Consider the following 25970-nt stretch of genomic DNA (forward strand, 5'->3'; position numbering starts at 1 on the left):
CATACTATGTGCTTGCCTGAGATCAGGAATTACTAAATTCCTTAAAGGCGTTTGTTTCTAGGGTTTCAGATATTAAAAAATGTTTCTCCATGGGATGTATTAAATTTTACCATGCAGAATAAAAGTCAAATACCCAAGCTGTAACTATTCATAAGCCATTGAATAAAAGAGAGAAACTTCCACCTCTTTTGCTCTCAATGGGACATGTGAACTTCAGAGTTATTTCTGGTTGAACATTATTTTTTTAACATTCCTCTGGTGTTTGCTTTTGTTTTTCCGCAGCAATTTAAGTCAGAAGCTTATCAACAACAGATAGAAATGGAAAGGCTGAACCATCAAGCAGAACTGTTGCTGAAGAAAGTAACAGAGGAGGCAGATAAGCACACAGTCCAGGACCCACTGATGGAGCTGAAGTTGATCTGGGACAGCCTGGACGAGCGAATTGTCAGCAGACAGGTAAACACTGAGACCTGTGTGCATGCATGGACACTCTCAGACAGGAATATCAGACTACTATTAAAAGTCGAGTTAGAGCCGGGCGTGGTGGTGCACGCCTTTAATCCCAGCACTCAGGAGGCAGAGGCAGGCGGATTTCTGAGTTCGAGGCCAGCCTGGTCTACAAAGTGAGTTCCAGGACAGCCAGGGCAATACAGAGAAACCCTGTCTCGAAAAACCAAAAAAAAAAAAAAAAAAAGTCGAGTTAGCAGTTAATCTCAATAAACTTCAGAAGCACTTAAATTGTCTTATTAAAATTCTCCCGTGTGTGCTGTATTTACACACACACACAAATACCAAATTAGAGTTGTTGTTGACCAATGAGAAGATTCATGCGCTGTGAGGATGGTCTTGGACATCATTCAACAGTTGGCCTTTACCCTTGTTTTTGTAAGAGCACATTATTCACGATGCTGGGGTCTAAGCAGATTTTTCTTCTCTGTTTCTTGGCAGCACAAGCTCGAGGGTGCTCTCTTAGCACTGGGTCAGTTCCAGCACGCCCTGGACGAGCTCCTCGCATGGTTGACACACACCAAGGGCTTGCTAAGTGAACAGAAACCCGTTGGAGGAGACCCGAAAGCCATTGAGATTGAACTGGCTAAGCATCACGTACGTACCACTGCTGCCCGTGACCGTTAACGTTCGAGGTTCTTAACTTTGTGATTTGACAGAGATTGTCTGTCATTAAATGCCTTGAAGTGTGCTACCTAAGAGGGCACAGTGAAAGTATTTTCTCACTAGCTACCGGGGTAACAGTTATCAAATATAGCAAGGTTGTTTCAGTAGGGCTGCACGGCAAACACCAAGATTTAATCCCTTGTGCTCAAAAGCTTGCAGGCTGAAAATGCTGTTGACCTACCAGGGCTTTTGATGTCTCTGGGCCTCTGGGCAGCAGTAACTTGCCAGAATGACTCTTTATCAAAACAAACTATGTTTGTTCTCATGGAATGAGTTTACAGAAGCATTTACGTCTTAGGAAATCTGGCAATTGTCTTAAAAGTACCAGTGATTAGAATTGTGTGTAATAGGGGTGGAAAGTCAGACACCCAACCTGGTTATTTCGGCTGGAGCTCTCTGGGAACCTTTTAACGCTGTTCGTGTGACTAAGAAACAGGCCTTCTTACCTTTTTTACCCTTTAACTTTGAAAGACCAGTGTGTAGTGACTTGAGATTGCCAAAGCCAAGGCTGAAAGAAAGTTTCTATCCTCTGCTCTGCAGTCTCCTCTGCCTCTGAGCATCAGAGGAAGGAATCGATAGAAGTGTCCTATTGATGTGGACACCAGCAGTATTTAACTCTCAGACTTTGAGGAAGTGTTTCCTGCTGGTAGCATATCAAAGAGCATGCTCTGCAGAACCTGACTCCTTACTCAAGTCGGGTTTGTGCCTTTGGAAAACTCTGTCTCATCAGATACCTCAGAAACTGATTCAGTCGCCAGAGAAGGATCCCTCTGGGGGCTGCCTGGCTCATCTGGAAAGCCTCCCAGGTCTGGGGTCCCCTCCAGATGTGCGATGTCTTACAGAGGATAAGAGATGACATTTTTTTCTCCATTGTTGCCAAACATACATCAGTGAGTGGTGGGGTAGGGTTATAATGAACTCTCAACTAACGGTAGGCAAAGGAGTCCTTTCAAGTTAGTAGTTCCAGCATCCCTTCAGTGAGAGAATAAAGTAATACAGTTCTTCTTGCAAAACAGTCATTATAAAACATATGTCTTAGATATGTGGTGATGTAATAATGAGAAGAGAGGCGTGAGAGTATCCCCTAAGATAAGGGATACTACAATTAAGTTGAATTAAAATGGACTTGAATCAATGAAAATGTTTTAATCATCAAATCATAATCTCTACAAATCTCTATAGAAGTATGTAGTATATCAGCTACAAGGTCATTCTAGTGGGGATAGCTGTCAAGTGTGTGTGCAGTCCCTTTGAGAGTGCTAAATGTATGTCCATTTAGGGAGCCACAAAGCTGGAGGGAGGGACTCTGTTGCCTTAACACTTTTTGTTATGAGGCTTTGGCTTCAGAATTTTTCACACCGAGAAAATGAAACAGGTAGAGTGGACTAGAGCTGTGGTTCAGGTGCTAGATTCCTTATGCAGCACGCATAAGGACCTAGGTTTGATCCCTCAGCAATACCTGCAACTGGATGTGGTACCCCACACCTGTATTCCAAGCACGCGGGAGATGGAAAAAGTCAGCCTAGCAGCGGCGGCACACACCTTTATCCCCAGCATTTGGGACTTAAAAACAGGTAGATAGATCTCTGTGAGTTCAAAACCAGCCTGGTCTACAGAGCAAATCCCCAGGACTGCCAGGGCGACACAGCAAAACTCTGTCTTGAAAAACAAAACCACAACAAACAAAGTAAAAACTAAAAAGAATCCCAGTGTCGTCTTTAGCTACCTGTTGAGTTGGAAGTTTGCTTGGGATGCCCGAGACCCCTCTCTGTTACTGTGTTTCCAGTGAATGATCACGCTAACCTTTTCAGGTGCTCCAAAATGACGTCTTAGCCCACCAGTCCACGGTAGAAGCCGTCAACAAAGCAGGAAATGATCTCATCGAGTCAAGTGAAGGCGAAGAAGCAAGCAACCTCCAGTACAAGCTCAGAATTCTCAATCAGCGCTGGCAGGATATTTTGGAAAAGACAGATCAAAGAAAGCAGCAGCTGGACAGCGCCTTGCGCCAGGTGACTAGAGAGGCGGAGAGAGTCCCCAAGTGATGCGGGTGTGCCCCGCTAGCCCTCGGGTGCAGGTTCAGTGGCGATGCTTTAAAGAGAGGAGTAAAAATAATCAGGATAAAGAACAGAGCTGATAAGGAGGCGGAGCTCCAGTTCTTAGCCTAATAGCCTAATACCCTTATGCCCGAGCTTCCTCGGCGTGCTCAGGTAGTGAGCACTGCTCCTGGCACCTGGCATTCTGATGAGGCGCAGAGACAGCTTAGCAGGCTGGGGCCGTTTTGGCCTTGCTAGAGAGTGATAGCATTTGTGACACAAACTTAAAAACCACCTGTCACTGCAGGCCAAAGGGTTCCACGGTGAAATCGAAGATTTGCAACAGTGGCTGACGGACACAGAGCGTCATCTCTTGGCATCTAAACCTCTGGGAGGTCTCCCAGAGACAGCCAAGGAGCAGCTTAACGCACATATGGTATGTATGGTATTTTCTACAGCCCTCGCCCTATGTATCGTCATACATAGATAATAATGGAAGATGGTATAGTTAAAAAATTAAGTTTTGTGGCAAAAATCACTATGTGTAAATGCTAGAAACAGCACCATTTAGCAATTAAAATTTTCAAGTAAGAATCTGTCTCAGAGGCTAAAAAAGTTTTAAAGAAGTTTAGCAGTTCTGAGTATCTGTGTGTCTGTCTGTCTGTCTGTCTGTCTGTCTCTCTCTCTCTCTCTCTCTCTCACACACACACACACACACACAAACCAAGCATTGTATCAGTTATAAACTGGTATCCCCTGAAGTATAAAGACACTTCTCTAAAATAATCTGATAGTTTAATATAATTATAATTAAGACAACAATCATGAGCGAGTAATTGATGTAGTCCTGTGGCTTGGGTTTGCTGTTCACAGCTAGGCCAGGCCCATTTGCTTGAAGAGCAAAGTAAGTAGTCTTGCCAACGACTGCCTGACCTCAGAGTGTCTGTCATTGTGAAACCCTGCATGACTTTCCCATCGTTCCTTACCTCCCTGGACAGTCTTACATAGCGTTCATGTAGTTCATCACTTGTTAAGTAACTAATAATGAATTCTGCCTCCAGAATGATCCACTTTAAAAGAGTACAAGCACTTGCAAGCAGAGTACTTATCTCTAAAATTTCAGAAAACCACTATGTAGAAAATAACTTAGTTTGCATAGGATACACAGAATGAACTTCATGTAACCCTACATGATGTCTTTGACTAAAAATTCCATGTTTAAAAACAAACAAAAAAAGCAATAGCAAAAACTGCAGAGGGCCTAGAGAGAGAGCCCAGCAGTAAAGAGGGCTTATTGTTCTTCCAGAGGAGCAGAGTTCGTTCTCAGCACCTACCTGGCAGCTCATTGGCAACATTGGAAGTTTTCTCAAACGTGGCTCCCGTAACCTGGCAGTCTTTCTATCAACTCGTATCTTTCTGTACTGAGTCTTGTTTTCTGTCCATCACATATTTTCTGGGTACAAGATTAAACTGTACCAATTCTTTCTTCTGGTTATTATATGGTGGTTAAAAAGGACATAGAAGTTTCAGCTTACAGAGGGGGAACTCCTCGGAGAAGTTAAATTGTTAGCACAACACCCAGATCTGACTCATCACTGTGAAGTGAGAGCATGCTAACTATTGCTTTAGACCTTAGTGCGCAGCTCGAAGTGATAGATTTCTCAGCTGACAAGATGGGACTGTAAGCATTGGTACTATCTCAGTATCGGTAGAGTGTAGCTGTCTGTTAGGTTTGCTCTGTAAGCCAGAGAGATAAACAGATGTGTGAGGAGAGACTGAGAGTGGATGGACCTTATTTAAAAGAAAAAAAAATGTGATTCTGGGAACTGGAAGGGGGCTCAGTGGTTAAGAGCACTCATTGGTGTTAGAGAGGACCAGGTCCAATTCTAAGTACCTGCTCATAACCAACTGCAACTCCAGGCCTGACTCCTCACCGTCTTCTGACCTCCATGGGTCCCAGGCATGCACATAATACACACGCATGCAGGCAGGCAGGCAGAACACTGACACACGTTACAAGCGAATCTTTTTTAAGTGTGAAAGAGTGCTGCTGTTAGGTTTCCTCCGCTGGCAAGTCATGTAACATGAGGGCCGTCTCGTTTCTTAGGAAGTCTGCACCGCCTTTGCCATCAAGGAAGAGACATACAAGAGCCTGATGCTGAGGGGGCAGCAGATGCTTGCAAGGTGTCCCCGATCTGCGGAGACCAACATTGACCAAGACATCACCAACCTGAAAGAGAAGTGGGAATCCGTGAAGAGCAAACTCAACGAGAAGAAAGTACGTGCTTTGATCAGCATGACAGAACTGCGTTTGCGTGTGTCCGTCCCTGGGTTGGGTTATAGCTCTAGCTATCAGGAGTCCTCAGGGATTTTTGGGTTTTTGGGTTTTGTTTTGTTTTGTTTTGTTTTTTTTTTTTTGGATTTTTGGGTTTTTTGGTTTTGTTTTTTTACATAAACTTGGTGTTTCGTGAAGTTAAAAACAGTAGTCTAGGCCAAGAGAACAGTGACACAGTGCAGATAAAGATGTTATCACAGGTCACGTATTGTTCCAGTTTGTAAAAACTCTGGTGCTTTTTAAAAAATATGAACCATTCGTGGTTGGCGAGTTAGCCCAGTGGTTAAGAGCACCAGCTGTTCTTCCCACAGATCTGGGTTCAATCCCCTTACTCCTCTGGCAGCTTAGAGCTGTCTGTAAGTCTCTCTCCAGTGGACCCGAGACACATACATGCAGGCAAAGCATACATACATACACACACGCACATACACACACACACACACACACACGAACCACACAAGCTCAAGGTTGTAAATAATTGTATTCTAATCACACATTTAAGCAAAAGAGAATGATATGATTGTACTTATGTTTGATAATCTCGCACATAAAAACTGATACATCAATTGTAATTCATGCGATAGTGGGCATTTTATCACCTTTTCAAACAGTGGAGAAAAAAGCTAGGAACTCTCAGTAATTTTGCTTAGCACAACAAGCAACAGCTAGCTAGAAGTAGATGGAAGAGACATGGTGTCCTCCCAGGGCAGTGGCCCCCGCGGGAACATTGTCGGCTAGCTGAAACACAGCGAGCAAACTGTGAGCACCACACACTAAGTCCTCTTCCTTTACAGACAAAGTTGGAGGAGGCCCTGCACTTGGCCATGAACTTCCACAACTCCCTCCAGGACTTCATCAACTGGCTTACCCAGGCTGAGCAAACTCTGAACGTGGCTTCTCGGCCAAGTCTTATCTTGGACACCATCTTGTTTCAAATTGATGAGCACAAGGTAGGTCAGAACTCTTTGGAAAGCCTGTGCCTTCATGTCGGAAGTCGGTTTAGTAATATGGAAACTTTCTTTACAGTGTATTTGTTTTTTATTCCTTATGCAGTGCCTTCATTCCCAGCTGCACCCCACCCCAATTCGTCCTGGATTTACCCCTCACCTTACCCACCCGAGACCTTTCCTGTGTCCTTTAACATGAGCGTTGCCAATGGATATGTGTACATTTTTAAAGTCAGTCCACCCCTCCATACACACACACACACACACGTGTTTCTAATTGCATTCTCTTCTGTTGGAGAAAGGTCTTTGCGAACGAAGTGAATTCTCACCGCGAGCAGATAATAGAGCTGGACAAAACTGGAACCCACCTGAAGTATTTCAGTCAGAAACAAGATGTCGTGCTCATCAAGAACCTGCTCATCAGCGTACAGAGTCGGTGGGAAAAGGTGGTGCAGCGCCTGGTAGAGAGAGGGAGATCCCTGGACGAAGCCAGGAAGAGGGCCAAGCAGGTAACAAACTGGGCTGCGGTTCCCCAGCCCTGGCAGCCAGTGAGCTGGAGCTGGGGAGTTGTGCGATCACAAGGTTCTCATTGCCAGATCGGCACCATAAGGAGCCAAGGTGTTCTCTTCCTGAAAGGCCTGTGGCCTGCCTTTGCACTTCTCTGTCTTGGCAGCCAAGTGAGGGCACGGGGACTCATCTTAAAAAGCTATAAATAGCCCAACTTCAGAGATGACCATGGAGGCCCATTAAGAGCTTACTTGTTTTGCCGTATATTTAATTGTTTTTTCCCCTTCCCGTTTCAACCCCTGTTCTCCTGCTCAGACGGGGTCACGTGTTGGAATTATATTGCTAGCTCTGGAAGCCAGACTTCTTTCACGTCAGAGCCGAAGGCCAGGCCTGCATCCTCCCGAGTGCTTCCTGAGGGACCTAACTCTCCATCCATGTCCCTCTCTTCCCCGGCTGCTTGTTCGCAGCCTTCATTTCTTCCCCGAGATTCCGCTCTTGGTGTGATATTGAGGCCGGATATTGTGGTTCTTGCTTTTGCCCCATTCCGCTCCTGTTGTCTGGCATTGGTGATGTTGGTGTCTGGTGTTTGGAGAGCTGGGATCACTGTGTGATGCCAGAAGGTGTTTACCGGAGTCTGGCATTCCGACATTTAAAGTGTGTGAATTTAAGGGCATTAGAAATGTCTCAATCCCCTTCTGAGTGAGAAGTGTGGCAATTTCGCTGCCGGTGTCTGAAGCAGAATCAGTCCCCAGTGATTCTGTTAGACTACATTAATCCCAAACCTAGCCTACTCCTCTCCGCAAGTACCTCGCAGGTTTCCGACAGCTAATTAGCAGAGGCTCAGTGAAAGCTGGGAGCTGCCTGCCATTTTTTCCTCTCTTGGTTTAACCAGTGTTTCTGTCTCAGTTATTAACCAACTTTCTGTTCCCCTGCTTCCACTGCACATGGATAGCGCTTGCCCCGCTTCTGTGGCTGACGATGAGATTTGGAAGTAGGATGAGCTTCAGAACCTGTGTGCTTGCAGCACTCCGCAGCCCAGCTGGCCCCAGGCCTGATCTAGACCCAGGCCACCCAGGACCCCACCGACTGTTCCTCCCGTTTCTCTCCTCTTCTGCGTACTGATGGTAGTTCTGTGGCTTTGGCTGTCATGAATTTGTCTTAGCCTCAGCTATTTTTCCTTCTCTTCTACATTAAGTAGCACTATGCGAGGGACGTGCTGGGCAGAGAGGCCAAAATCATGATGAGCTGCTCTCTAGAGCACGCCTGCAGCTCACGTTGTGCTGCTGAGGATACACGGCTTCCGTTACTTCACAGTCAGGGTGTTTGGGTATCCAGGGATCTTAACTTCTTTAGCCTCTGTTACGCGGCTCTTCATTTAAGTTTATTATAAGAAAATAACGTGTAACCGGTTTCATAATTGGTACCCGGAGTTTGTACCAGATTGTTCTATAGTGTAAGCAGAAAAAAAAAAAAAAAAAAAAACCCTGTAGCTAGAAACAAACATGCGTTGACTCGGAATAATTTCAAGTTCCTGGTTGGCAAACAGAATTCAACACGGTCAGAACGCTAGCAAGGCAGGACTTGTGCATCTCAAACCCCAGTGGGTGGGTCAGCCTGAGCGGGGCTCTGAGCAATGAGATGGCCTTTTTTTCTGCCTGTTGTGTTTAAAGATAATTCACAAGTGTGTGTTTTCCTTTTGTTCCTTTGTCTTAACATAGGAGTTGGGCACAGAAAAATGTCAAGATATGTAAAGAGACAGATAAACAAAACAGACATTTTCTGAGAATTTGTGTTAACTATTAAAGGGAGACTGTGTGAGCTAGGCCGAGGGACTCCCTAGCTCTCCTTAGCGTTGTCTGCCTCCTTCCTGCACTTAGTAAGCTGACAGGCTGACTGAATTACAGTTGCATGACTTCAGGCCACAGTTGTACGTGTCCAGTGTGGCTTTGCAATTTGCTAATGGTCCACCGCCCATTTTTCTTCAGGGGGATTTTCCAATTGATGGTTTTTTTAGTATATCCCATCGGTGATTGTTTCTGTTTTATAATATCCTAAATTGCAAGTGTCGTGTGCTCCACAAACTTTCTGGGTAAATATGGGTCTCTTTAACAGTTCCATGAAGCTTGGAGCAAGCTGATGGAATGGCTGGAAGAGTCAGAAAAATCTTTGGATTCTGAGCTGGAAATCGCCAACGATCCAGACAAAATCAAAGCCCAGCTGGTCCAGCACAAGGTGAGCTCCGCATGGACAAAGCACGCACAGTGTGCACTGCAGTTGCTGGTTCTTTCTTGTCCTTGTCAGTGTCATTACGAGACAAGAAAAAAAAACAAAGCGTGAAACGAAAACCGGATGTCTCTTCTGTAGCCAGAATATACTAGGAGTCTTCAGCTTTTCATGGCAACTCTCGCCTCTTAACTTGCCATTTTTTAATGGATACATCTAGAATATAAGGTGCACACAGCCTGATGCAGTGGTGGGTTTCCTTGATCACAGTTTTTTGGGAAACTGAGGATTGGGGAGCCAGCCTGGGGAACACAGCAAAACCTTGCCCCATAGGTAATCATGTCCTTTTAAACAGAGACATAGGGAAAGCTGACTGGTGCTACCCAAGAACCATTCATTGCAGCAATGTGTGCACCTATGGGTATGCGTACACATGTGCATGTGTGTGGGTATGTGTGCATGCATGTATAAAATTCCAAGTTGACTGATACTACCCAAGAACCAAGAACCAGTAACTATAGCAGTGTGTGTGTGTGTGTGTGTGTGTGTGTGTGTGTGTGTGTGTAAAATTCCATCCCTTCTCTCAGATGATCAGTTACCAGCTTCTCTGTGAGACTAGAAGAATGCAGATACAAGGTTTCAAGCTATTTTCCCTTTGGTAGTCCTTCCAGGTTCCCCTCCTCTCCTCGGCCCCTATGTCCCTGTGTCCCTGTTATAAAGTGGCCACTGGCCTTACAGACAGAGGTGCAGTGTGAGCAGCTGAGTGTGATTATTATGAACACTTTCCCAACTTCAGATGCCTGCATTTACATAAGTGGCTGCTTAGAACATGGTAACTTCAAAAGGCTAGAAAACTGTGGGGCAATTTAAGTTTTATCTTCCTCAGAAAATGGAGACAACCATCTTCACACATGTTCTGTGGACTCACCAGGGGGTAGTGACCAAAGGATGATGAGAGGGAATATATGTGCCCTTGGGCCAGAGGGGACCTTAAGATTGCCTTGTTTGGCTGATGATGTATTCCCATGAGCTGCCATAGCGGCCAGCATCATCCACACCTCGGGAAAACATCAGTCCCTTGCTCAAAATGTAGTGCTTTATTGGAATTTATACATGAATATCATATCATTTTGAGCTAGAGAAACCCAGAAAAAAAAGAACACAGAGAGAATATTAGCGTCTCCAGTTTACCCAATGGTATTTATCATCAATGTCTCCCATTTCTCTAGGACACATCTTAAGGCAGCCCCAAAGAGCAATTTTAAAAGTTTCCTAATCAATGTTTGAGTTCTTCTGCCTTTAGAAAGCTCTAGCCTATCTGTACTCAGATTATTTAGTTTGTATCTGCTGTATGGGAAAAATTTGTGTCAGCCCCTTGATTCTAAACACAAGCATTCCATTCAGAATAACATGAAAAGGCAGCTCTCCCAGGTAGGAAGTGTAGAAATGGTGGGATGCTGGGTGTCCTTATTAAAACTTCCTGATGTGTGATACCTCCTGTTACTAGACAGAGTCAATAAATTGGTTGCCTTAAAGCATGCACTTTGTAGCTTTTGAAATGCAACAATGAAGAATTGGGTAGTTGTGGCTCTGCCATTGCTTCAGAGGCATATTGCTGTTACCCCTGCCACGGAGCGCTTCACAATCTGGTAGGACTCTAGTGCGCTGCCAGCATTGACACGCATCGGGCTGATGTCCCTGGTCCCGAGCACATAGGAGGAGTGCACTGAGCTGTCCTTTCTTTCTTCCTACTCCTGAGATTGTATCTTCAGCTGCAGCTCTCTCTTCTTTTCTGCTCTCTTTGTAAATACTTAGCTAGAAAATGGTCCTGAAAGACCCACAGACAACCCTGTTGAAATGCATGGAAAGAATATAATTTGCGCTCTCTCTCTCTCTCTCTCTCTCTCTCTCTCTCTCACACACACACACACACACACACACACACACACACACACACGCCATAACTAACAAATGATGGATGGTACTGTATAGATGTTACATTAGCACCGTAGCTATTTGATCCTGGAACAGTATTCTAACCTCTTTTGAGACAGAGATAAGACTCTATATGGCTGGGAAGAATGAATGTATGTAGGTTTTCCTGATGGCCTAACAACCATCAGACTCTAGATGTACAGTGCTGACATCTTGGCTCACAGACAAATTAGCTGTATCCTTACAGTGTGTCTTAGTTCGGGTTTTACTGCTGTGAACAGACAACACGACCAAGGCAACTCTTATAAAAACAACATTTAATTGGGGCTGGCTTACAGGCTCAAAGGTTCAGTCCATTATCATCAAGGTGGGACCATGGTAGCATCCAGGCAGGCCTGGTGCAGGAGGAGCTGAGAGTTCTACATCTTCATCTGAAAGCTGCTAGCAGAATACTGGCTTCCAGGGCCCTGGTGCACAAGCTCTGTACACACAGAAGGAAGAGTAAGGATTTCTTGTTTTGCTTTGAAAAAAAATTTTTTTTAAATTAGATATTTTCTTTATTTACATTTCAAATGTTATCTCCTTTCCTAGTTTTCCCTCCGAAAATCCCCTATCCCCTTCCCCTGCTCCCCAACCCACCTACTCCCATTCCTGGCCCTGGCATTCCCCTATACTGGGGCATAGAGCCTTCTCAGGACCAAGGGCCTCTCCTCCCATTGATGACCGACTAGGCCATCCTCTGCTACATAGATAGCTAAAGCCACAAGTTCCAACATGTGTTTTCTTTGATTGGTGGTATAGTTCCAAGGAGCTCTGCAGGTATTGGTTAGTTCATATTGATGTTCCTCCTATGGGGCTTCAGTCCCCCCCCCCCTTTTTTTTTCCTCAATCATAACAGATACTCTTAGAGTCAGTGAGCTTCGAGAAAGAGCAAACTCTCAAGTTCTAAGCTTGCGTTCTGCCCTAGGACATCCCTGTGTAAAACAGCGCAGTGCATCCGGCCTGGTCACTCGCTGGTGTCTTCCATCACCAGGCCTCCCTTAGAGATGCCTCTTTTAAACACTATTTATTCTTTGGCTGTCTCACACACAATACATTCTGGTCACACTCATATTTTCGCCTTCCCTTACCCTCCTCCCACTGAGTCTCCTTCATGCTTGCTGTCTTTCTGTTTCTTGTTTTGTGACCCACTGGGTTTAACAAGGACTCCCCATGAGGACATGAGCGTGCGTGTAGGCAGCGGTTCATGACCAACTGACCAGTTGCTACATTACTAAAGACTATAACTCCCTCACCCCCAATACTCAGTAACGCCCTAGGTCGGGCTAGATTTCATGCCTCCACACACACCTTTGACCATTTTACATTTCTGTGTTTAGCCTCGTGCAGATCCTATATAAGCAGCTGCAGCTACTATGAGCTTATGCATGTCAAGGCTTTTCATACCTGTAAGATGATGTTTAATGATCCTCTTCCCACTGTCCAGCTCTTAGATTCTTTCTGCCCTCTCTCACACAATTTTTGGGGACTTGAAGAGGGTCACAGGCAGCCCGAGTGCCACAGCACCAGTCTGCCAGGCAACGTGTGCCCACTGGAACAGCAGTGGCGTGTGACCCTAACGGGAGTAACCAGATGAGTTGAGATTTGATCTGAAGTCTGTTACTGGGGATCCAGGCAAAGATTCAGGGCTGTGGGGGGGGGGGTGGTCATAGACACAAAAAAATGAACATTCTACTTTTGTTCCATTAAAGGGGCATATCGCAAAGTGCCTCCTCGATATTTATGCTTATACCAAAGGCTGGTGGTTCCCTCAGCCTTGGGCCAAGGAGCTTCTATTTGCAATCAGTGACACTTAACGTCGCTGGTCGTGATGCTGAGAACAAATGACTGAGTTACCCAGCCTCGAACAAGATCCCGCTTTGGATGCCTTTCACCAGTTAGCAAACAAATAGTCCCAAGCAGAAACTCAGCTCTTTCCTTGTTAAATATGTAGGAGTTTCAGAAATCACTCGGAGGCAAACATTCTGTCTACGATACCACCAACCGAACTGGGCGTTCTCTGAAGGAGAAAACCTCCCTGGCGGATGACAACCTGAAGCTGGACAACATGCTGAGTGAACTTAGGGACAAATGGGACACCATCTGTGGAAAGTCTGTGGAAAGGTAGGATGGTCACGCATTGGTGTCTCTGCAGAACTGCCTCAGGTGTTCAGTAGGGCGGTGTTTGCAGACATAGCGTGTGGGCCTCAGAAACTTGTTTGTTTTGACGAAGTCTACTTGCTTGCTGGTAGATGGTCTCAACTGTAGTTTAGTGGCCTCTTAACTCACTGTGTAGCCAAGGCTAGCCCTGATCCTCCTTTCTTGAGTGCCAGGATTACGGGGCATTGGCCACCATGCCCAGGTCCCAGCTCTGCCGTTTGGCTCCTTTAATTTCCATGTAACTAGTCGAACAGTTATGAAAATATAAATGAGAGCCTTATCATTTCTCTTTCTCACTCGCATTAAGAACATGGTATTGAATATGAAATACAATAAACTCCTTAACGTGGCATAAAAGACAGCACTGATCTGACCTGTGTCAGCATTCCTTCAAACTTCCAATCTCCCTCCTTTCCCATTGGATTTTTGTGAGACCCGAAGGTTTCACATTGAAACTATCAAGTATTTAATAAATGTAATAGTGGCATAAAGGTTCAAATGTCCTGAGTTTCAGATTTTTTTCCCCTTGATCCTCAGTTCTAGTTACTTTTGTCAGAAAAGCTTAGTACCCTTCTCCAAAATGTTTGAGATCAGAAATCATCAAAATTGGGTGTTTTTTTCCCTTCAGATTTTGGAATATTTGCATATATACCATAGACTATCTTGAGGATGAGACTCTAGTCTAGATTTGAAATCTATTTGTGTTTTGTGTGTGTGTGTGTGTGTGTGTGTGTGTGTGTGTAATACCGCTTATATATTTTAGCCTGAGGTGATTTTTTTTCATTTTATTTTTTTTTTAATTTTTAATAAAAGAAAGTATCTAATTGGGCTGACAGTTCCAGAAGGTTAGAATCCATGATGGTGGGGCAGCAGGAACAACTGAGAGGTCACAAGAGGGAGAGGACACACTGGTCCATTACTGAAGGTTACAAGTAATTTTTCTTATATTTCTCTTTTGAGAATGGTTCGTCTGTTGGGCTGGGTATTTTTTATGGCATTATATGATAAGCCCCCTAGTGACTTTCTCTTGATAACTTGTCTTGGGAGGTGTCAGCCCTGGTTGTGACTCACACCACAGACTCTGTCATGCTTGTCACACTCTCCAAGGCTAATCTTCCACCACCTCTCCGTCACAGGATCCCATGGCTGCAGGGATAAAATTAGAAATGTGATTTTTTTTTTTTAAATACAAGCATGCATGGTATACAGTTTTATAGTACGGGATTCTGTGGCATCATGCTGGTGATGAAAACTTTCATATTTGGGAAAATTTTAATCTTGAAGTATTTTGGATTTTTAGCCTGTATCAAGATGCACTAGAATCAGCTCTAGGAAGCTTCAATCATCCAAGTAAATAAATCTTTTAAAATAAAACTAGCAAATTTATTTAGACTCTTGAAGGACCGGTTAAGGGGATTTTGCTGTAACTGATACCAGGCATGTATTTAAAGGCATAAAAGAGAAAAGTGTGTTCTAAGGAGATGAGGGAACTCAGGAGGCCACTCACGCTTGCTCGTTGGTACTACCTACCAGCCATCACTGGGGAACGTTAGAGAGCTGACTCTCACACTTCCTCGTCAGTACCTCCAGCCACCATCGGGAACATTAGAAGGCTAATTCATCTCCTTTTTTTCCCCAGACAAAACAAATTGGAGGAAGCTCTGTTATTTTCTGGACAGTTCACAGATGCCCTGCAGGCCCTCATTGATTGGCTGTATCGAGTTGAGCCCCAGCTGGCAGAAGACCAGCCTGTCCACGGGGACATTGACTTGGTGATGAACCTGATCGATAACCACAAGGTATAGCCACCCAGAACGTCCTTTTATTCTACTGTGTAGTTGTGCATTCTGAGTATTGAGATGAAGGCAGGTGCTTCTCGTAGCCTTCTAACCTGGAAGAGTGAGTTAGACCGCATCACTGTCTTCCCACGGATATGTTGATCGAGCAGATTCCAGAAGGCATCTTTTATGGCATGGGAGAAAAACCACTTAATCGGCTGAATGTTTTCCTTTTAATTACCTGATGTACATCTATTTTAGACTTGAAATGTAATTTAATTTTGTCCTTGAGGGCTCTCCATTCAGTTATGTGATAAAATTTAAAAGCATTCATTTAGAGACTTGAAAGGGGGCCATCCTCTGGATGTACAGATCCCCCAAGGGGTCGCGAGTAGATCCTCTTCTTGATCTAGAGTGATGCGTGCGTTAACAGCCTGTGCTGAGAGATTTATTTAGTCCAAGAAAGTGGATTTCCTTTAGATGTCCTAATGTGTCTTGTAAATTGAGGGTGCATTTGAGGTTTCCAGCTGGTAGTGAGTATGAGGCCTCCATTTTTTTAATTCTGATTTATGTGTATTGCATGGGGAGAGGGTGCTCTCAGAGGCCAGAGGAACGTGTAACTCCTCTAGCTGGAGTTGTGGGTGGATGTAAGCCACCAGCCGTGGGTGCTGGGAACTAAACTCAGGGTCTCTGCGGGAGAGAAGAAAGCCTTAAGTGCAGAGCCATCTCTCCAACCCCAAGATCTTAATTTATGATCCAGCGATATAATACAACTTGGCAGGCCTTCAGAAGAGCATGAAGCCACAGCCAGAGCGCACGCCAGAGCTGACTTTATCTGTGAGCAGTTTGTGGTACTTTACCCGACTTCCCCGGGTTTTTCCTTGCTGTGATTTTTGGCCTGGCTTCAGAAAAATGTATTTTATTTTAAAATGTTATCTGCGTGCCTCTTCCTCAGCTGTGCTATCCTGACCATGCTTGGTCTTTTTAAGCTGCTATTTAAACTTTTTTTTTAAGATTTATGTATGTATTTATTTATTGTATATGATGAGTACAATTATAGCTGTCTTCAGATACACCAGAAGAGGGCGTCAGACCCCATTACAGATGGTTGTGAGCCACCATATGGTTGCTGGGAATTGAACTCAGGACCTCTGGAAGAGCGATCAGTGCTCTTAACCTCTGAGCCACCTCTCCAGCCCTATTTAAACTTTTAAAACATGTTTGCATATTTCCTTTCCTGTTTGTTGCCGTCCTGTGAACAGAATTATACTTAACACTAACAGAAAAATCAAAGAACAAAGAGCGTGCTGGAGATGTGTCTCGGCTGGTAGGACGCTGACTTAGTTCTTGCAGAGTCCTGGGTTTGCTCCCCAGCTCTGCCCATACCCAGTGTGGTAGCTCACTCCTTTATTTCAGGCACTGGGGAAGCAGAGGCAGGTGTTCAAGGTTCTCTTTGAGCCATGAGATCCTTATTCAAATAAGGAAATTAAAGAACATTGGTCAGGCCCATGATGCTTTGCTTCTATTGATGTTCTTGTGGTGAATGCAGACATCATAAGTTGACTGCATAGGCATGTACTTTATAGACATTTACAACCCAATGCGCTTTCCAGATGTTTGACACAGAAAACATCATCAAATAGAATTATTCATTAAGGATTAGTAATGTAGTTGCAAGACTCCAAAAGTTTAACTATACAAAGAACTTTGGAAAGCCCTCTGAAACTGTTGACTAGCCCTGTCACGGGTGACTATGTAGATATCTTCCATTCTGTGTGTATTGATAGTACGTATGTTGTCTGTCTGTAGTCACCTACCATTGAACACAGTCAGACTGAAACCTGCGCCACATTCTGGCTGGATTGTTCTGGATAAACTTCCTTTGTGGGATGATTTGTGTATAAAGCTTGAGTAATTCTACTGTAGACAGAGCACTCGTTGTCTGAATATCTAGTCTTATACACAGACACTTAGATTGATGATAAAGAGCCCTCGGCTCAATGCCACTTGTAAGAGTGGCCTGAGGAAGCCATTCTCTTAAATGGCACGTTACTCTTAAATCTGCCTAAATTGAGAAGACAAGGTCAGAGATCCCAAAAGGTTTCCAATGGGATGACTAAACTGTGAAGTCATGGTTGGTTCTTAAGGTGCTACGGGGAATGGCTTACTATAGAGAAAAGGACCACATGACTCTCTTAGATGCGTTGGTCTTTCCGGACCCGGTAACGTTCACCAGGCTTGTTCAGTCCTGTTTCCGTAGCTTGTCTCTCAGAATGGTAGGTAATCAGCCACACTGACTGAGAGGGTCTGGTATTCTCTACTGCATGACTCAAAAGAATGGGAATTTAATGTAGTGTGTGTGTCTCTGTGTGTCTGTGTGTGTGTCTGTGTGTGTGTCTGTCTGTCAGGGGTGTATCTGTCTGTCTATCTGTCAAGGGTATGTGTGTATGTGTCAGGGGTGTGTGTAATTGAAATTGAGAAGGCCGATCACCATTATTTAAATCTTATATACTTATATATTTATATTTAAATCTTATACATTTCTTTTTTTTAAATCCTAAATTAAATATTACTGAATATAAACAAAATCTATTCAAAACAGTGTTAAGTCCTTAAAGAGGAACCATGAGCTAGACTCAGTCAAAAATATAGTCATTCAAATCTGTGGTCCTCAGATGTATGTACGTGGTGTCTTATATACATCCATCTCTCACGACAACGCACTTGGCTATTTAGGTTCTGTACTGAAAAATTACTTGTGATGAAGGTCAGTATGGTTTCCCCAGGTCTTCCAGAAAGAGCTGGGGAAGAGGACCAGCAGCGTGCAGGCCCTGAAGCGCTCTGCCAGGGAACTCATCGAAGGCAGCCGAGACGACTCCTCCTGGGTCAGGGTCCAGATGCAGGAGCTAAGCACCCGCTGGGAGACCGTGTGTGCACTCTCCATATCAAAGCAGACGCGGCTAGAGTCAGCCCTGCAACAGGTAAAGTCCACATTACTGAGAGCTCAGTATAGCGGGTGAAGTCCTGCATTCGCAACAAGAACAGCTCAGGTGTACTAGCAGGGCTGGTCCTCACCCTCATTTTAGACAGTTGTCAAGGAGGTCTCATCTGTCTCATAACTGTCTGGACCCTTCTTCATGCTTCTCTGGAGAATTTCAAGTACTTAGCAGCAAGTACTTAGCAGGGGTACTTACTAATCTCTGCTTAGTACTGCTTGAATTAGTCACTTGGGAGTCCAACTGGCTGCCTCACACTGAACACTAAGCTGCAAGAACCATGAACGAGGCTTCCTGTGGGCTCCTTGGTATCTTACATCTCTCCTTATATTTTGAAAAAGAAAAAAAAAATCCCTGTCTTCTTAATAGGAGTAATGTGCATAATTAATTCAAACTAAGACTTTTTCACTGGGAGGGACTGTGTGTGGTTCTGTAAAGTCACTAACGGGTATCCCGTGAAATCCTGTTTTCTGCGTGTGTGTTAGGCAGAGGAATTCCACTCTGTGGTCCATACCCTCTTGGAGTGGCTGGCAGAAGCAGAGCAAACCCTGCGTTTCCATGGTGCTCTCCCAGATGATGAGGATGCTCTCCGGACTCTCATTGAGCAACATAAAGTGAGTAACTTCCAGTACAAAACGGGAAACTGAAAAGGGAGAGAGAAGAAGCCCGTTGACTGCTTGTTGCAGGTGTGAGACTGTCTCCCTCCTCCCTGCTTACACACCTGTGCACGGGCACACACCTGCACACCTGGATAGGCAGCTGTATTTTTAAGGTTCCCTTGTGAAAGAAAGTAGTCATTGGAGAACTAGGCTCTCTGCTTCGTGTCTCCTGGCCGCACGGTGACTTTCCTAGAGGATCATCCGGTTTCTGAGCAGAGTGAGCCCCTTCTGTCGCAATTGTAAGTGCACTTCAAGGATGAAACTTCCCAAAGGAGCAGCTTGGCATTTACAGAATATTCCACTAGACCTGTGTCTTAATAGTTTGTACATCTGCATGCAAAGTAAGCCACTCACTTAAAGCCTTAGACTATTACTCTTCAGCCCTTTCTCTCTGGCCTTGTCTCATTCACTTGTCGAGCTTGTGTGTGGCGTGGACCACCATGCGCTTGGGCCTTCAGACCCGAGACACCCCATTCCGTCCACTGAGTGGTCTCTCCCGGCCCACTTCTCATTTTTAATCAGAGCCTTATAAAAAATTCTTGTAATGAGCTATCCTATAATATAGATTATAAATTTAAAGCATTGATTTCAGTGTTGAATGGCTAAGGGGATGAGGGGGAGCGTGACCTCGGGTCACCAAAGCAAGCTAAGCTCTTTTCTCTAGTGATGCTTGAAACTTGGCCAAAACCACACAAAACTGAACCATGTAACAGATGTTTCTTAACCTTTGACTGGGAAAGTCAGATATTCACAGTGCTTACCCCGCCCCCCCCCCATGCAGTATTGATGTCCACGCATTTCTGATTCACTTGAAAGATTTTTTTTTAACACCATTTTTTTAAATAACCTTGCCCTTCAAGGTCACGCTGGAAGTCCCTCATTCTGCTGTAGCGTGTATTACATCATCTGCTTCTGACTTCCATTGCTGCCCTTCCTCAGAGATTGGTTGAGTATAGCAAGGAAACGTTGCCTCCCTGTTGATAGTGGTGCAGGCTTGCCTGGCATGGCCTGGAGGACCAAAGTGCTTTGTACACTGTTTACCTGTGGGGCTAGACTGTAAGAGTAGGGAAAGTGTCAGGCTTGTGGTCAATCTTAGAATCAGCTCAGCACTTAGAAGTCGAGTTTATACCACTGCGGGCTGGCAGCCGGCCAGCCTTAGACCCTACACCAGACTGAAGTCCTACCTCATTTCTATAACACAACATGAAGTGAATGTCACAGCAAGGGCCGACAGCTAACGGAAGTGTCTGCTCTGTCCGCTGCAGGAGTTCATGAAGAGACTGGAAGAGAAAAGGGCAGAACTAAGTAAGGCCACTGGTATGGGGGACGCTCTTCTGGCCGTCTGCCACCCTGACTCCATTACCACCATTAAGCACTGGATCACAATCATCCAGGCCAGGTTTGAAGAGGTCAGTGCGTCTGATGTAATCTGGGGTAGCGGCAACTGTGCAGGGGGCGGGGAAATGGGAAACCTCTGCAGCCCAGGCTGACTGTGGGAAAACAGGCCTTCATGGGGAGGCGTCTCATAGATTCCTCTCAAGTGCGTCAGCCCCTGAAGGAGCCGTTAACTAGAAATGTTACAGGACCTGCAAGTGGTGTCTATGAGACCTTAAATGGCAGATGTTTGGTTTGCCATAGGTTTTGTCCCACCTGTCCACTGTGTCTGGGGAATAATGCCTCGCTGAAGAATGTTCCAGGAGTTGGGGGTGGGGGGGTTGTGTGCTTGTGGGAGTGAATGGAAGAACGCAATGGGAATTGAGCTCCAGTTTAAGATCTTTAGCACTTTAGATTCTGCCGCTTCTGAATGCTGCCTGGAGTAAGCATGCTTTAGAGAAGGTATACTTGAACATGAGAAAGCACAAGGGATGTGTACATGGCTGACATTCTCCTGAGGACAGACATCCTCAAAAGGGGACTCGGTGCTTCCTCAGGCTGGATCTGAGAGCCACTGGCCAGATCTAGACTAGCAGAAAGCTTCCTAGGTCTAGCTCAGAAGGATCCTAATTGACTTTTTAAATGTGGTTTACGTTAATGAAACTAAGTTGCGAGAACCTGAGCAAGCTGTGTGTCCGTGCAACAGGTGCTGGCCTGGGCGAAGCAGCACCAGCAGAGGTTAGCAGGGGCGCTGGCTGGGCTCATCGCCAAGCAGGAGCTGCTGGAGACACTGCTGGCATGGCTACAATGGGCGGAAACCACACTGACCGAGAAAGATAAGGAAGTTATCCCCCAGGAGATCGAAGAGGTGAAAACCCTCATTGCAGAGCACCAGGTAAAGAAACTCAATCCATCCCCTCCAGTGTCTCCTTTCTCTTGTTGCTAGGTTTCTCCAACCCGTTCCCAGACTAGTGAGCCTCTTGGCCTGCAGCTGCATTACAGCTGCTCTTATTTTAACTTGACTCTCCCTCTGGGCAGTCTGATCTCATTGCTGTGGCCCTGGCCTGCACTTACTTCCTTGTTTCATATCTGCTTTTCCTCTGTCTTCTCAGATGAACAACCATGAATATTCCAATGCAGCCTACTTAGAAAGGGGGTGCCTTCTCGTCCTCAGAGTGACTACTCACCCTGAGCACTCCACCTGTTCTAAATGCTGAAATGATGGCTTTCTGTGTGCCCTGATTCATAGAATGTTTACTGGAGCTGGAGATATGGCTCAAAGGTTAAGAACACTTAGGAACTAAATTCAGTTCCTCAAAACCACATGTAAATTCAGTTTCAGGAATTGCAGCGCCCTCTTCTGGCCTCTGCAGGCATTACACACAGGTGGTGTGCATATTGACAAGCAACAACATACACACACAACTAAAAACAGAATTTTAAAATGTTAGATCTGTGTTATTGGTATCGACCTGGCCCAAAGCATCCCAGGTTATGTGGATATTATAATTATCACGGTGGCTCAAGTTTCCCAACATAAGAAACATTTGTCTGCCTTATGTTTTCCCATCACTCTTGACCGCAGCCTCTGCCTTTCCTCAGCCAACATACCCAACGTGTAGGGACCAGTCGGCAGTAACAAGAAGCCGAGGAGATGCAATGAGGAGTAGCAGGATACTGAGCCTTTTCAAATGTAACTTTTTAAATGTACCGCACTAATCTCACTGCTCCCTGGGACCAGTAGGAATCTCTGTGTTTAACATGGCCATCTTCCACCACTGTGTGCAAAGCAATTCAAGGTTTTTTAAACCGTGTGGGAGGAATGCACCGCAGCAGGAACATGTTCACCTAAACCCCTGGTGGAAGACCTTGGATATTGAGATGGAGTTGATGCCGATAGCTAGGATGGCCTGCAGATGTTGTTTTTTCTAACTGAAAAGTGATTGACAGTTTTGTTTTTTATTTGAACTTGCCTTTGGTCCGGTGTCAGGCTTTACCTTCTCCGGAAATCAGTGAAAGCGCCGGCTGTCACAGTCGCTTAATGGGATAATCCTTTTAAAATGACGGCACAGCCCTTTCACCCATGGTTTTAATTTATACCGTGATTTAATTGACACCGTTTTCGCTTTCAGACCTTCATGGAAGAAATGACCAGAAAACAGCCCGACGTTGATAAAGTTACCAAGACCTATAAGAGGAGGGCCGCTGACCCTCCCTCATTACAGTCTCACATCCCCGTCTTGGACAAGGGACGAGCCGGAAGTAAGCTGGGGGCAGGTTATTAAAAATGAAGGTGGCTGAACAAGCCAGTTCCCTTTCCGTTTGACTTAGCGTTTGAAATCTGAGAGAAAGAGAACTCCATGTGAGCAGTCCACTTTTAAAGGTTTTCTAAAGAAAATGTGGCCTTTAAGGTTTTTTTTAGCCTTGTTTGTTTGTTTGTTTTGAAGTGAAATAAAAGGCTGCACTTAGGTACCTCTGTTTAACTTTGTTTAAAGTACACCTCTCAGATTGGAGAAGAAACTGGGGAAGGCTACAAGGATCCAGACAATCACCTCTTGGAACCGCTTCATTCTCCTCTGGTGTAGAAGTAGCAACCAACCAAAACTGACCCTGATCTGGGTGGAGAGCAGGCTTGGGCTCTGTTGATGCGCCTGTGGCTGCCTCTCTCTTTACTAATCCCCTAAGAGTTGTAACCCACAAGACGGCATTCAGAATGGTAGCTGTTAGCCCGAGAATGTTAACAAGCACAGTCTACAATGTAGTACATTTTGTATATTTTTGAATGGTGTATTAGCTAGTTTGTTTTGTTTTGTGTTGTTGTTGTTGTTGTTGTTTTTAAGTGGGAGCAGAGCTGCTGTGATTACAATCCTCTCAAGGGGACTAGGCAATTGTATAAATGAAATGCTGAAGGCGCCTTGCTGTCCCTACCTGGGACCAGCTGGGAAGCCTAATTGAACAGTTTACCTAGTTCTTAGCTAGGGTTTCCTCCTCTGCAAAAGACGATACTCTGTAACAGTCGTCGGTTGGACGGAAGGAGCTAGCACACACCCTGGAGCAGTTGCATACTTTCCAGCATGTAATTTCCCTCATGAACTTGAGCCTGAATGGAGTGTGATCTTAAGCCAATCATTTTTCTAGGCCACGTGTAGCCATTTAGTTACCTGGGAGGAATGCGCTGTGCGCATCGTTTTATGCAACTGCGGACACTTGTGAAGACCGCCAGACAGGAGCGTGTTAACTCGGTCAACGTGGATGTGTACATATGAGAGGAAGTGTACGTGCTCTGTGGAGAATGGGTTTGAGGCCTTCTTGGCTTGGTTGTCATTGGTGAAGCATCCCGCTCTGGTTCTGAGGACGCCACTTTTCAGCCTTCTTCTCTCAGAAGGGCGGGTGCCTGGAACCCACTTAATGTGCCTCCCTGTGCTCCTTCAGCATGGATGTCCATAGAAAACACATTTGAAGCATTGCCTTTACAGAGTTCCCAGTGCTTAAGTGGCCCCCGCCGAGATACATTTTGGCAGCGCATGAGATCAGAATGTGAACCTTGATAAGAATAGCTAGGGTGGGGTGCTTGCCTTTGCCGAACACAGTAGTTAAAGTCAGTCTCCATTAGGAGCTAAAATCTCCACCCATCTCAGTGCCTGTCAGCACCCCAGATGTTCCGCCATCCTGACCTGAAGTTGTGTTTTAACAGGGAAACGCTTCCCAGCCTCGGGCTTATATCCATCTGGCTCACAGACACAAATCGAAACCAAGAACCCCAGGGTTAACCTGCTGGTGAGCAAGTGGCAGCAGGTCTGGCTCCTGGCCTTGGAAAGGAGGAGGAAGCTCAACGACGCCCTGGACAGGCTGGAGGAGGTCAGAAACTCCCGCTCTGTCCCTGCTCTGTCCCCCTCCGTCTCCACGTTGTCCCCACTCTGGTCTGCACCTCGGGCTGCGCTACTCAAAAGCAAAAGCATGGCTTTCTCTCCCATAAGCAAAGTCTCGCCCTCTGAGTGCTAGTGCTCTCCCAAAACGAACATTCTGATTGTCCCTGTTTCTGTAAGACACTCCTCTGTGGGATTCAGGACCCAGGGAACCAAAAGGTAGAAAACTCGTAAATCTTAGCCACCGGATGCTGGTCTCGGAGAAAGGCTTTCTAACTTGGCAGGTCTGCTGCTGGCTGGAATACATCTATTCTCATACATACCCTGTGATGGAAGGTTTTAGTTCTTTATGTTGTGAAATTTGGAAACATTAGATGGCCAAGCAAATGGAGGTAGCTGGTAGGACGGAAGGACTGGATGGGTACACGCCAAGACCTGCATCTTCACTAAGCTCTGGCTGCCACTCTGGGCGCACACGTCCATGACTGGTGCCTTGAGCAGTTTTCAACGTAGGGCTTTTATTCACAAAGAAAAATCAGTGGCATAATGAAATATACTTTATAAAGAGTCACTTATAAAATCATACCTTCTTTGAAATGGGAGAGATGTATATCACCTGGAGACCGTCATCAGTGACTTTATTCAGCCAACAGAAAATGGAATTTGCTGCTCACACCCATACATGCAGAGGCATCACTGAGTGTGTTTAATGGGTTATTATGGGGGGGGGGTTGGGAGGGGGCAGGTTGGGGACATGAGATTTAGAGAGGAGAACCTAGAGTAGCTATGATGGTGGTAGTTCGTTGTGTACGTGTGTAAAATTGTCAAGAATAAAGGCGAGTTCTACAGACTGTTCAAGCACAGCATTGACAACAGCCAAAACTTTCGCTTTTTCTAGCTGAGGGAATTTGCCAACTTCGATTTCGACATCTGGCGGAAAAAGTACATGAGGTGGATGAACCATAAGAAATCGAGAGTGATGGATTTCTTCCGGAGAATTGATAAGGACCAGGATGGAAAGATCACGCGGCAGGAATTCATCGACGGCATTCTCTCCTCCAGTAAGTGCCGAGACATGCAATAGCTTTAGGAGTTTGGACAGAAACTAGGCACAGTGTAAGACACTGGCGCTAATAATCTTGTGTTGCTAGCAAAGTGTTGCCTTCTAACCTGACTGGGAACACAGCAGCTCTGAAGAACATGTAATACTCCGAGCTCTCGAATCAGATACACCAGTGTTTTGTGTGGCCACAGGAATATCCCTTTGCTCTCCTCAAGCTGTGTTATGAGTATAAATTAAAATATTTGATTGTAAAAGTCTTGTGTGTTAGCTGGCACTTAAGAGTAAATCCCTAAGTATGGATTTCTTGATCATCCTAGTTAATGATTCTGATCTGATAATCACATTAATAGGACGTGAGTGCCCTGAGTCAGCTTGTTTGGCAACTCGACAGAAGCAACAGGTGCTGCTAACCGCTGAGGGTCTCTCCAGACCCTCCCCCTACTTCTTGAAGATAAATTTGCATCGTATACATTCACTTACTGCTAGAAATGAGGTGATCACCCTGACGAGCCACATTAATATCAAAGTACGCAGTCAAATGCATCTTAAGCTATAACTAACAAACCACCTTACTAGCATCGCTTGGTACATTTCAGAGTTTCCTACCAGTCGCCTGGAGATGAGCGCCGTGGCAGACATCTTTGACAGAGATGGTGACGGGTACATTGACTACTATGAATTCGTGGCCGCTCTGCATCCAAACAAAGATGCGTACAAACCCATCACGGATGCTGACAAAATTGAGGACGAGGTACTCACCGTTGGCCTTCTGCTGCAGCTGGGCGTCCGGGCGACCCCGCACAACCAGCTCACCGGTTTCTAACCCCCTCACACACACACACACACACACCCGCACGTGCCATGAAGTTCTGAGGTTAACAT

At 45.3% G+C, this 25970-nt stretch overlaps 1 protein-coding gene across 25 annotated transcripts in view; it reads left to right on the top strand.

Annotated features, from left to right (window-relative positions):
* Positions 1–25970, top strand: part of Dst (dystonin) — a 396685-nt gene that overhangs the window by 358899 nt on the left and 11816 nt on the right. For all 25 annotated transcript variants that reach the window (XM_085836145.1, XM_085836168.1, XM_085836161.1 and 22 more), the window contains 18 exons: positions 283–456; positions 949–1104; positions 2985–3182; positions 3514–3642; positions 5314–5484; positions 6336–6491; positions 6791–6997; positions 9108–9227; positions 13147–13316; positions 14992–15151; positions 17917–18111; positions 18612–18740; positions 20051–20194; positions 20866–21054; positions 22292–22421; positions 23854–24017; positions 24924–25086; positions 25685–25839. In XM_085836145.1, the coding sequence (XP_085692271.1) occupies positions 283–456; positions 949–1104; positions 2985–3182; positions 3514–3642; positions 5314–5484; positions 6336–6491; positions 6791–6997; positions 9108–9227; positions 13147–13316; positions 14992–15151; positions 17917–18111; positions 18612–18740; positions 20051–20194; positions 20866–21054; positions 22292–22421; positions 23854–24017; positions 24924–25086; positions 25685–25839 (2910 nt within the window). The remainder of the gene's footprint in view (positions 1–282; positions 457–948; positions 1105–2984; positions 3183–3513; positions 3643–5313; positions 5485–6335; positions 6492–6790; positions 6998–9107; positions 9228–13146; positions 13317–14991; positions 15152–17916; positions 18112–18611; positions 18741–20050; positions 20195–20865; positions 21055–22291; positions 22422–23853; positions 24018–24923; positions 25087–25684; positions 25840–25970) is intronic.

The sequence above is a fragment of the Mus caroli genome, unplaced genomic scaffold (assembly GCF_978045245.1).
Source record: "Mus caroli unplaced genomic scaffold, Mus_caroli_1 scaffold_1, whole genome shotgun sequence".
NCBI classification, from domain to species: Eukaryota; Metazoa; Chordata; class Mammalia; order Rodentia; family Muridae; genus Mus; species Mus caroli.